The 12,897-nt window shown below is 41.6% G+C and overlaps 1 protein-coding gene across 2 annotated transcripts in view; it reads left to right on the top strand.

The window, feature by feature from the left end:
• Positions 1–12,897, top strand: part of LOC149318518 (pleckstrin homology domain-containing family S member 1-like) — a 55,186-nt gene that overhangs the window by 13,310 nt on the left and 28,979 nt on the right. The window contains exons 2-6 of one of the 2 annotated variants that reach the window (XM_089507805.1): positions 45–90; positions 275–351; positions 460–566; positions 3,282–3,416; positions 12,431–12,485. In XM_089507805.1, the coding sequence (XP_089363931.1) occupies positions 63–90; positions 275–351; positions 460–566; positions 3,282–3,416; positions 12,431–12,485 (402 nt within the window). In that variant the 5' untranslated portion in view covers positions 45–62. Of the gene's footprint in view, positions 1–44; positions 91–274; positions 352–459; positions 567–3,281; positions 3,417–12,430; positions 12,486–12,897 lie in introns of those variants that run through there. The other variant, XM_089507806.1, reaches the window with a different exon arrangement.

The following is a 12,897-nucleotide window of genomic DNA, read 5'->3' on the forward strand; positions in this document are numbered from 1 at the left end:
GAATCAAAATGGTCTTTAACACTCACTATTTGTTTTTTTGTCAGGTTGAAATAACAAGCAAAATGGATTCTCCAAGAACGAACATTATAGGTACAAGACTGAATAATACCAAACCATATATGTTTACGTAGCATTTTCATGTTTGTTGTTAATCAGGATACAGAGAATTCAGGAGTGGGGAGGATGCTGCCTTTGGGAGATTCAGGGGTGAATCTTCTGTAGAACTCTATGTTTTAAAAATAAAATTGAATTCTGTATATTTTTATTTTGTCAGGAAATTATGCTTATGAAGAAGTCTGCAAGCATGGTTTCTTCATAAAATCACCTCCAGTCCATCTTTTCGCTAATCAGGTACAATTAGCAAAATGATAAGCTTACTTCAGCAATGCCATAAACAGTGATCTATTATATTTAACCACCTGCATTTTATCAAAAACATCTTCTTTTTTCTGTCCACAGACTTCCTGGAAAAAGAGATACTTTATCCTTTCCAAGACGATCAAAAATGGTTATGTCCTGAGGTATCTTAAAGGTCAACAACTAAAGGGCTATATTGAAATTAATGAGTATGTATCTGATGAGATCTAACAAGATTTCTTTTAACCAAGTCACTGAGTATTTCAAATATGAACCACCTTATGCCTAAAATGTAATTCTGCCTTCATTTTGCACTAGGTTATTTTGCACTAGGTTATATGATTGATTTAGTAGTTCAATCAGGTTATTTTAGACGCAGAAATTATTGATCTTGCAGAGTTCTTCTCCACTCCCCAACTAGATAGTGAGATTTGCACAAAGTCATTTTCAGATGGCACCAGTGAATGGTCTAGGAGATATCTGCCTTAAAGAATCCCCCATTCTTAAGAGAGGTTCAAACAAATGCACCCATCCACTAGAAGCCCATAAGACTAGATTGCAGGATGCACTATCCCTAATTCCCTCTCATTTGTGCATTTATCGACCAATCAATCAACCATTACAACTCCATAAAGCACATGCTACTAAACCTGTTAAATGTCACTGGTTCATAAGGGTGATATTTACACTGCTTCAAAAAAGAGAAGTACATTCAGCAAAAACTTCAGAAATCAGTTAGCTAATAAGGCTCATTTGTGTTTGGGGAAAAGATGTAGACCCTGTCATGAAAACACACAAATAATTGCCTAAGCCCCCAGTCTAGACAAATGGTGTGTCTACATGGACTAAAGAAAATGGTCTCACCTAATTCTCACAGCAAGCTGTCAAAACAACATACAGGGCAAATGGGACTGAATCTGGACCTCAGGGCTTTAATCTAGAGAAAATAAAATGGGGATTTATCTTGGTTTTGAGCAGAAAATCTGGTTTTTTGCATGTGCATGTGGACTGGATCATAGTGATGTCATTGTGAGGCCGGGGAAAAAGTTCAGAAATACATACATTCACATGGATGCGGGGGGCAGGGGGTGGGGGACCCACAGTGGCCATGGGAATGTGGTTGTATATCCTGCAACCCGGAGTGAGAACTGTGTGGGCAGTTTTTCCAAATTTGCCTCAGTGTGTGTGGTGATCATGTAGACAAGCCCATGGTTACTGCTTATTTGGGTAATCTGAAGGTAAACTGAATTTTCCTGTCATTATATGAGTACCTAAATCTTATTGACACCCCTGGAATATAAATTAGTTGAAATCAGTTGTCACACTAAAACTGAATGATGGGTGGTTTGGGAGATATAAAACAAATCCTTCTTTATACAGAGAGTTATACAAACAGTAGAATTTGCTACCACAAGATGTAGGAAGGGCACAGATGTAGCTGGCTTTCAAGTTGAATTACGCAAATTTATGAAACATAAGTTATTCATCAGCTAGTGATCCTCATGGGATATATTAACTTCAGCATCAGAGGCAATATGCTCCAGTATATCAGTTGCTGGGGAACATGGGCAGTGAACTCATGCCTTGCTCATGGTTTCTCATAGGCAACTGAGCGGCCATGCTTTGAACAGGATGCTGGATTAGAAAGAATGTTGATCTAACCTAACATTACTCTTTCTTATATTCCTTTGTCATATTTTATTGAGATCACAGTATTATAAGCTTTTGGTGCAATTACTTGTTCCATGTTTGTCTCCAGAATTAAATGATACATTGACAATGCAATTAGTTCTTGCCCTTATATTTTGTTTGTTATGTGCCATAAAGTATGGCTTTAGCTCATGGTGACTTTATGAATAAATTACCACATAATTTTTGTTTTATTTTTATTTTCTAAAAAAAATGAATATTTGTTCTAAATATCCAGCATTTGCCATGTATAATAACTTGCAGTACTGCCTGAAATACCATGCACATGCCATTAAAGACTGCCCAAAAGAAAGTGTCAGTGTCTGGTTTCAAACGACAGAAGGAGAGAATGAACCAGGAACAATTCTGTGTGGTACAAATGGCTTCACACATTGACCTGAATCTTGCTGGTTACCAATTGAATCAGTGTTGAATGACTAGTCAACGCATTGGTAAATACTATTGATTCAGTGGGTCTACTCTAATTGAGACTAATAATAGGATTCAGACTCTTGTCTGTCAAGTCCCACAAACAAACAATACATTTTCCATATAAAAGACATAGCATAAAGGACTGCATTGTTTTCAAAGAGATGAAATGCAACAAACCAAACCCAGGCTATGCACATTTAATAGTAACAGCTGCGTGGGAAAGGATGTATGTCACTGGTTAATTTTTATGTGCTCCCTGGCAAAATAAATAAATAAAAATAAGTAGAACCAACTTTCTTGCTTTGTAGGAATATCTCTTATCTGAAATGCTGAAGTATTTTGGATTTTATTTATTTATTTATTTATTTATTTATTTATTTATTTTGGAATACCTGTATATGCATATGTGCACATAATGAGATATCTGGGACCCAATTCTGAACATAGAATTTATTTGTATTTCATGTTACATCTTATCCACATAGCCAAGGAAATTTGTATGCAATATTTTTAATAGTTTTGTGCATGAAACAAAGCTTGTATTCAATGAACCATCAGAAAAAAAGAGTGTCATAATCTAATCCACCCATGAAAAAAAGTTTGGTTTTTGGAGAATTTTGGATTTTGGAATTCTGGATAAAGGAGAATCAACTTGTAATGTAAATTCAATATTATCTTTAAAAAAAAACACCATTCAGAATCTTTATTTCTAAATATTTTTTTAAAATTAAAGAAAAATGTCCATACCAACTTTTATAAATCTGTATCTTTTATATATGTATATGTATGTATTTATGTAACAGGACTTCAAAAATTGAAATTGGCATAGGTGACAGTGAGAAAATGGCAGTGGTGAAGAAGATGTTTAAATGCCAGCCCACAGAAGTCATGACCATCAGAACAGAGAACAGGGATTTCTACCTTATTGGAACAGATAGGTAAGGATACTTTTCTTTTAAGAGATATGGGTAGAATTTTCAAATTTACAAGATAATATTAAATTCTACAATTCTATTAATACAAGGACCTCAAACGTGGTCAAATCAAGAAATAACTGCTGAAGTCTTCACACGTTTTATAAAAAATAAAGATTCATAGAATTATAGAGTTGGAAGAGATCACAAGGGCCATCCAGTCCAACCCTCCTGCCATGCAGGAAATCTCAATCAAAGCATCCCCGACAGATGGCCATCCAGCCCCTGTTTAAAGACCTCCAAGGAGGAAGATTCCACTGCACTCCGAGGGAATGTGTTCCACTGTCGAACAGCCCTTACTGTCAGGAAGTTCCTTCTAATGTTGAGGTGGAGGCTCTTTTCCTGTAACTTGTATCCATTGTTTTGTAAAGTTCAGGGCATAGGACTGGAAAAGGTAAAGAGGATGGGATAGAATATCCTTTATTGCCCTTGGGATGCTAGCCACACTCTCAGTCCAGAATTAGAGCAGTTCAAGCACTGAGAGAGAGGGGGGGGGAGCTTTTCTCACCAAGTCATTTGTAGCAAAAACGGTGATTGTTCAATCCAGTCCAGGGTCATCACAAGGCAGCAGTCAGTCCAGCACAGCAGGTTCAAAGGGAAAATGCAGTGGTTTATTGGTTGGTATTATTCTGTTTAATTTATTGTTGTTTTAACTAGTTATTGTGGTTTTAAATTAGATATGCAGTTTAATAACTTTTTAAGGGGGGAGGGAAATATATTGTTTTTGTGCTGTATGTCATTTTAATGTTGTAAACCGCCCGGATTGGTTCGCCACAGGGCGGTATATAAATAAAAAATTATTATTATTATTATTATTATTATTATTATTAAAATCCAAAAGAGTAATCCAGGTCCAGGTAGAGTTCCAGGCAATCAGCCAACGTACAAGGCAACAGAGAGGCATCTCCCAATCATACTGGACTGAGGGAGATACTGGGCTATTTCTAGCCCATCTGGGTCTCACATGTGCTCCCTGTTAGCAGCTTGCTTCCTATCTCACTGCAGGGAATGCCACTGCATCTCTTTTTCCTAGTGTCTCTCTGTGAGTGTAGGCACTGATAAGTCTAGCTTGGGTAGAGGGAAACTTAGCTTTTGGGACCTCGGTCCTGGCACTGGCTGCAGGCTCACCTCCAGGGCCTGCTGGAGTAACTACAGCCCTGAGTCTCAGCCTCTTCTTCAGATTCAAGAGGACATGCCTGGGCAAGACACTAAAATACATCTGCTTTTATTTAAGCTGCCATTGCAAAGTACTTGGGTGAAGGGGGAGAGAGCTGTCCAAAGCAATATGCTCCAGCTTGGCCTCAGATTGGCCATGATGTTGGGCAAACATACCAAGCTGAACCCAGTGAAATGGTGCAGTGGTGTCTACATGGGCCTGCCAGGCCAACACCACATCAGTCCCCTATGGAGCGGCCACTGCCACTGTCACTTCCTCATTGACAGAAGCTCTGACAGGAGCTCTGTGGATGCTCCAGTCCCATTAAATATAATAGCAGAGCAAAATGGTGTCCCTTATATAAAATGGAAAATCAAGGTTTGCTATCTGGAATTTATACTTTTGGGGAATATTTTCAAGTCGTGGATACTTGAATCCGTGGATAAGGAGGTTGACTGTATAACTGTGAGGGGAATGAAAGCAAGAGGTGTTTTAGCTTGCTGAAACAATTTAGCTGTCCTAAAAGAAGCATTTTTGGCTAAAGAAACAGTTTTCTGAGATAAACAAGAAACCTAAGTCTCTCAAAAACTTTGTTAAAGCATGAGCTTTCATGGACTATAGACCACTTCATCAAAAGCATGAAGAGTTATGCACCATGTCAGTTATGTACTATACAGTTAGATAGAAAGAATGTCCAAACAGTGAGGTCAGGGGGAAGTTCAAGAAGCAAAAAGAGCTGACAGTGAAACTGCTCTTCATAAACAGCCTTTAAGAAACTGTTCCAGGTGTAAAGAAAATTCTACCTTGAGAAGAGAAATATTAGTGTTTTGTTTTCAGTAGAATCAACCACAGCAGAATAACTGATACAACTCCTTGGGAGAAAGACCTTAGGTGTACTTGTACTATTCAGTTATATTTGTTTCTTACCAATATAATTGCCATGGCTCCAATCTAAGGAATCCTGATATTTGTAGTTTGGTGAGGCTTCTCTGCTACATTTCTCTAGTCCAGAGGAATGGACTAAAATCCAAGCACTTTATCAAACTACAAACAACAGGGTTTCGTACTATGGAGCTACAGCAATTAAAAGCACTATCAAACTGATGTAACACTTGTATTTTTAGGAAGACCTTGTAAAATTTGTTTTTGGAAACTGAAAAGTTAGTCTCAAAAAGAAATTTTTCCAAGTTTTGCCCCCAGCCCCTCCCTTACTTTTTATAATCTTGAGAAAGAGAAGACAGCACTGCTTGAAAAAAAGATGATACAAATCCTGTTAAGCATCTTTACTGAAAACTTGTCTCCTTTTCCGGGACACTGAATATCTTCTCCTGCCTCAACAAACAGTGTGACATTGAAACAAAACCAGTCTGGCCTCAAATCAAACAAATGCCCTTTGTGTGATTCTTCCACCCCTTAACTTTGAACTGTGCCAATTTCCTCAATAGTTAATGGAACACATTTTAGAATCTGTTTTATATACAGCGTATTTTAAGTAAGGACTTGTAAACAAATACTAGTTTTAAAAAAAGTTGAAAGTCAGATTAGTTGGCAGAATCCTCCCTCCTCTCTCACTTCAAGAAAGTGACTTATGCCATTCTTCAGAGTATTATGTAAATTTTAATTCTGGCCTATAGACAGAGAAATAAAACTCTCTGAGAGCCTAGCATTTTGCTGCCAACAGCATAAACCTGCACTGGTTCAGAGCTACCTGTTTTAAGAGCAGCGGGTCTGCTCACCAAAATGTAAAGTCACGTCAAGTTTCCTCAGATCCTGCTTCCCACTGATAACACAGAGCAAAATGTAGATGTTGGCACAGAGTTCCATGTTCCATGTTCCCCAAATCCAGTCACACTGCTGATTTCCCCATCCCTGTCATCCCCAACCAGAGATGTATCTACACTGTAGAAATAATGCAGTTTGACATTAGTTTAAGCACTGTAGCTTCATTCAGTGGAATCCTGGGATTTGTAGTTTTACAAGGTCTTTAGCTTTCTCTGCTACCTCTTCATTGACGCCCGCTTGGCGTGGGGGAGAGGCTTGTGCACCCTAATGATGTTGTGAGCTATGCTGGCGGTGGTATAATAGCCACCGGCAAGGCCTCCCATGCCAGACAGGTCACAACCAAAGGGTCTGACCAAGAGCGCCAAAGGGCAGGATGGGCTCTCTAGCCTTATGGCAACCATCCTAGGAGAAGGAAAACTCTAATCCCAAACCCGGGCAGATGGTGTTCGTCTAACCCTGCAAGGTCAACCATCTCAGAGAAGGAAACTCTAATCAAACCTACGACCCGAGGACCTCGCTGCCACTGTCCATGCTTGTCAAGGCCTCAGCAGACAAACCTCTGGTTTAAAGGGTGAGGCCAGTTCTGTGCACGCTGCGCTCCACCAGAAAAATCCATTGCACAGACTCGAAGGACACATCCAATCTCCGAAAAAGCCCTGTAGCGATAGGCGAGGGACGAAACGGCAGGTGTAAAGATGCACTGGAAGCCGCAAACCCAACGCTGCATGCAGGCGGTTCAGGACTTTGGTAGCTCGAGACTGACCGGGGATGATAGTCTTGTTCAGCAGCATCCTGAATGACCAAGCAGCCTTTTTTAAGGAGAGCACTGCTTGCTCCATATGGAGAGGGGCCTAAAGAAAGCTCATCCCCAACAACCCGGTTGGCTAGCCACGGCCAACGGGAATCTTCTGATGCAGTCAAACAAAGACAAAGAGACAAAGGCGCACACCAGCCTCCAAAGGTGCAAACAGACTAACGCTTGCATGCTGGAACATCAGAACCATGCAAGATTCTGCGGACAGTGGAGGTCCTGAGCGTCGTTCTGCTTTGATAGCCCGTGAATTGTCACGACTTAACATCAACATTGCTGCTCTTAGTGAAGTTCATCTCCATGAGAAAGGCAGCTTTAAAGTACACGGTGCCGGCTACACACTCTATTGGTCTGGCAAACCCAAAACTGAAAAACATCTTTCAGGTGTAGGCTTCATGATCAAAAACTCCATCACCCCCAAACTCGAAACCTTGCCAACAGGACACTCTGATCGCATTATCTCCTTACACCTCCCACATGTTGTTCTCTTCAGTATATATGCCCCAACTATGCAAGCCGAACCTGCGGAGAAAGACAAATTCTACTCAGACCTACGCCACCTTATACAAAAAGTCCCTGCAGAAGACAAAATCATTATCCTAGGTGACTTCAGTGCCAGAGTAGGAAAGAACTTTGAAGCCTGGAAAGGTGTTTTAGGCAAGCATGGTGTTGGAAACTGTAACGATAACGGATGTCTCCTGCTAGAATTTTGTGCAGAACAGCAGGGACGTAGCCAAGGGGGGGGGGGGGGTTCTTGGGGTCTGGACCCCCCCCCCTTCCATTAGAAAAATGAATGGTGTGTGCTGCTGCACCACCGCACCCAAGCCCCATTATAATGGTGGCACTTAGTCTGGACCCCCCCCCTTCCTAAAATCCTAGCTCCGTCCCTGAGAACAGCAGCTGACTATTACAAACACCATCTTTCAGCAGAAAGACAGCCTGAAGACAACCTGGATGCACCCCAGATCCAAGCACTGGCACCTCATTGACTACATCCTAGTGCGCCAGAGAAATATTCGCGATGTCCGTCATACCCGAGTGATGCCCAGTGCAGAATGTCAAACAGATCATCGCCTAGTAAGATGTAAACTAAATCTTCATTTTAAGTTTAAACCTAAGAGGGGTGGCATCCTAAAGAGAAGACTCCAAGTCAACAATCTTCAACAAGCTGCCATGAGAGACAACTTTCAGGCAAATCTGCAAACAAAACTTGAAGACCACCCTATAGACTCTTCTCCTACAGTGCTTTGGCAACATATCAAAAACAGCATCCTGCAGTTTGCGGAAGAATCCTTAGGGTTCTCCCTCAAGAAAAACCAAGACTGGTTTGATGAAAACAACCAAGAGATCCAAGAGCTGTTGGCAAAGAAGAGAACTGCCTACCAGGCACACCTCGCCCAGCCATCCTGCCATGTAAGAAAAGCAGCCTTTCGCCTCGAATGTAGTCAACGCCAACACAAACTCAGAGACATTCAGAACAAGTGGTGGATCAATTTAGCAGAAAAGACACAACGTTGTGCAGATCTGGGTGATTCCAGAGGATTTTATGATGCTCTTAAAGCAGTGTTTGGACCTACATATCAGACCCAAAGCTCCCTATACAGTTCAGATGGTCAAACACTAATCACAGATAAAGCTTCCATTCTGGATCGATGGGCTGAACACTTCCAAAGCCTCTTTAGTGCCAACCGAGTAGTCCAAGATTCAGCTATTCAACAGTTGACACAACAACCGATGAAGAAAGAATTGGACATAGCTCCCACTTTGGAAGAAACCGTTAAGGCCATACAGCAGATGAAAAACGGCAAGGCTGCTGGGATTGATGGAATTCCACCTGAAGCTTGGAAACATGGAGGTCATGCACTCCATGTTAAACTCCACAAACTCCTTGTGAGTTGCTGGGGAAAAGGCGAACTGCCATCAGATCTCTGAGATGCAGTCATCATCACCCTGTACAAGAAAAAAGGAGCAAAATCGGATTGCTCGAACTACCGAGGTATAACACTGCTCTCAATTGTTGGAAAAATCCTCGCAAGGATACTGCTGAACAGATTAGTTCCTGCCATTGCTGAAGAACTTCTTCCCGAAAGCCAATGTGGCTTCAGAGCTAATAGGAGCACTACAGACATGGTATTTGCCCTCAGACAACTGCAAGAGAAATGTAGAGAGCAGAACCAAGGACTCTATGTAACATTTGTCGACCTCACCAAAGCCTTCGACACTGTGAGTAGAAAAGGTCTGTGGCAGATCCTGGAACGACTAGGATGCCCCCCCCCCCCCAAATTCCTCCAAATGATCATCCTGCTACATGAAGGCCAGCAAGGTCAAGTCAGATATGGCGATGCTCTCTCGGAGCCCTTTCTAATAACTAATGGTGTAAAACAAGGTTGTATTCGTGCTCCAACTTTATTTACAATCTTCTTCAGCATGATGCTCCAAAGGGCTACGGCAGATCTCAAAGAAGAAGATGGCATTTACATATGCTACCATACTGATGGTAGCCTGTTTAACTTAAGCCGCCTGAGGGCCCACACTAAGACTCTAAACTATCTAGTCCGTGAGCTGCTTTTTGCTGATGATGCTGCCCTCGTTGCCCATACGGAAGCAGCTCTGCAACGCCTAACATCTTGTTTTGCTACAGCTGCAGAACTCTTTGGACTGGAAGTCAGTCTGAAGAAAATGGGAGTTGTCTACCAGCCTGCACCACAGGAAGAACACTACCATCCCCACATCACCGTAGGCACATCTGTGCTTAAGTCTGTCCAGCAGTTCACCTAATTGGGAAGCATCATCTCCTCAGATGCCAAGATTGATAAAGAGATCGATCACAGACTGGCAAACGCATATAGCGCATTCGGAAGGCTTCACAAAAGAGTCTGGCGAAACAAACACTTGAGGCGAAGCACAAAAATCAGTGTGTATAGAGCCATTGTACTGTCTATTCTCCTCTATGGGTCTGAAACATGGGTCACCTATCGCCAACACCTACGACTCCTTGAACACTTTCATCAGCGCTGTCAACGCACAATTCTAAATATACACTGGACTGACTATGTGACAAATGTTGCTGTCCTCGAGCAAGCAGGAATCACCAGCATGGAGCCCTGGTGGCACAGTGGTTAAATGCCTGTACTGCAGCCATTCACTCAAAACCACAAGGTTGCGAGTTCAAGACCAGCAAAAGGGCCCAAGGCTTGCATCTTTCCGAGGTCGCTAAAATGAGTATCCAGGGGGGCAAATTAGCTTACTTGCTAATTAGCTTACTTGCTGTTCACCGCTATGATCTTTGGAATAGCGGTATATAAATAAAACAAATTATTATTATTATTATTATTATTATTATTATTATGCTATTGAGGACACAGCTGCGCTGGGCAGGACACGTTTCTAGGATGAAGGACCATCGCCTCCCCAAAATAGTATTCTACGGTGAACTCGCCACGGGTCAGTGTAAGAAGGGCGCCCCAAAGAAGAGATACAAGGACTCCCTGAAACAACATCTCAGGCTTGGCCAGATAGATCACCAACAATGGTCCTCCCTGGCCTCGCATAGGGAGGCATGGAGACGCACTATCCATGACGCTGCAGCCTTCTTCGAAAGCTCACGCCGAACGAGCCTCGATGAGAAACGACAATGTAGAAAGAACCGCAACCTGGAAACATCACCCAAGGAGACTTTCTGCTGTGCTTTCTGCAACCAGACCTGTTTATCTCAAATTGGCCTTTTTAGTCACCAATGCGCTTGTACAAAGCGCGGGATGAGTCCTTCCTGAATCTTCGTTCGTGAAGCAAAGCCAGAGAGAGAGAGCTTTCTCTGCCAAATAATACTGGCCCCTCACTAAATGCACATCCCAAGATTCTGTAGGATGGAGTTATGGCTGTTAAAGTGGTGTCAAACTGCATTATTTCTAAAGTGCAGAGGCACTCCAGGCCTTCATGCATTCAGCAAAATGCATTGGCACATAACATGCACAGAAGGAAGTGTCTTATTGATTTAATAAATTGCTTAATTAATTAGGTAAGATTTATTTAACTTGATGATTCTATTTAGAAGAAAAGCTGAAGGCTTATAGAATGCTTAATTTTGGGTAACTGGAAAAAAAAATCTTTGCTTTTGTTGTGAAAGATTTATGACTGTGATATTTAGACCAGGGCTGGTAACTCTCCAGATGTCATTGAACTCCAGTTCTCATCAGCTCTGGCTAGGCCGACTATTGATGAGATATGATGGGATCAATCCTACAGGTTGAGTCCAAAATGCTTGGACCAGAAGTGTTTTGGATTTTGGTTTTGTTGTGTTTGTTTGTTTAATTTTGGAATACCTGTATTTGTATATATGTACATAATGAGATATCTTGGAAACAAGCAGTAGCATCACAGGGGAGGGGGTTGCGGACCGCACCAGGTGACACCACTGAAAGAGGGATGACACCACCTCCCTACCATGTGCCACAGCAGGGAGGCATGCAGCAGAGAGGAAGAGGGGCCACCTCCTCCCATTTCCTTGCCCCATGCAGCTTTACTTTAGAGTAAAGCCACGCAAGACTAGGAGGGAGAGGACCCGGCTTCCCCCTGTCCTGTACCACATGGCTTTAATCATGAGTAAAGTCATGTGGGACAGGGTGTTGGGAGTGGGCCCTATTGGCTTCACCTCAAAACCCTGCCCCAAAAGCGCCAACCCCGCACCGACGCCACTGGAGAGAGGACCCAGGTCTAAACACAAAATTCATTTCTTTTGTTTACACCTTGTGCTCATAGCTTGAAGGTAATTTTATGCAATATGTTTAATAATTTTGTGCATGAAACAAAGTTTATGTAACAACAGAAAGCAAAGATTCCAGTATCTCAGCCACCCATGAAATAAGTTTTGGTTTTTGGAGTATTTCGGATTTCAAAATTCCAGAGGGATCTAGAGGGATGAAGGTTCTCCACCCCAACTTTAGATGTTCCGTGAGCAATATCACTTATGGTAAAGCCTGGAAAAGTAACCTTTTTGCACTGCACCTTTCAAGAATTTAAGAGTAATAATTTCCAAAAAGTAACTTTTCCAAATTTTGATTAGGATATAAAGGAGCAGGAACTCTTTAGAAATTCCTGATTATCTTGAAGGTACTCTTTTGTATGAGTGTGCTTAAAAGGTCTGACATTTTTTACAGAGAGAAAAAAATAACTTCATACTTATGTCTTTTTCTGTTCCTGTTTTCTTAAATCACAAACTCATAACTCCAGCAAAAGCACTGAGGATTGGGCCAACTTCCTATTTGCAACTTGCAATGAAAAAGAGGTAAATAAATGCCATGTTATTTTGATTGATGCATATGTGCAATTAGCATTATTAAACTATTATCAGAAATTCTGTTGAAAGTCAATAGAGTAGAAATTTCCACCTATATAAATGAACAGAATTATGGAAAGGAAAAAGTTGGCCAGCCCAGCAGTTCAGAGTGTCCTAAACCTGAGTATCCTGCAAACCTGTCCTCCAACTGCCCCAGTTTATCAGGGACAGTCGCAGTTAATCCTCTGCTGTCCTACTTTCTCAGTTGCTTTTAAAATGTCCCAGTTTCCCTATTAGTCATTGGTTTAACAGCTGCAAACTGAGTTTATATTGGAAAAAAAGTTTGAACTCATCTGAAGGGAGACGAAAGGGAAGGATGGAGTCTTGGCCTGCCCATCAGGCATATTTGATTCCCTCCATT

The sequence above is a fragment of the Sceloporus occidentalis genome, unplaced genomic scaffold (genome assembly GCF_023333645.1).
Source record: "Sceloporus occidentalis isolate IW3139 unplaced genomic scaffold, rSceOcc1.0.p SCAF_2, whole genome shotgun sequence".
Lineage (NCBI taxonomy): Eukaryota > Metazoa > Chordata > Lepidosauria > Squamata > Phrynosomatidae > Sceloporus > Sceloporus occidentalis.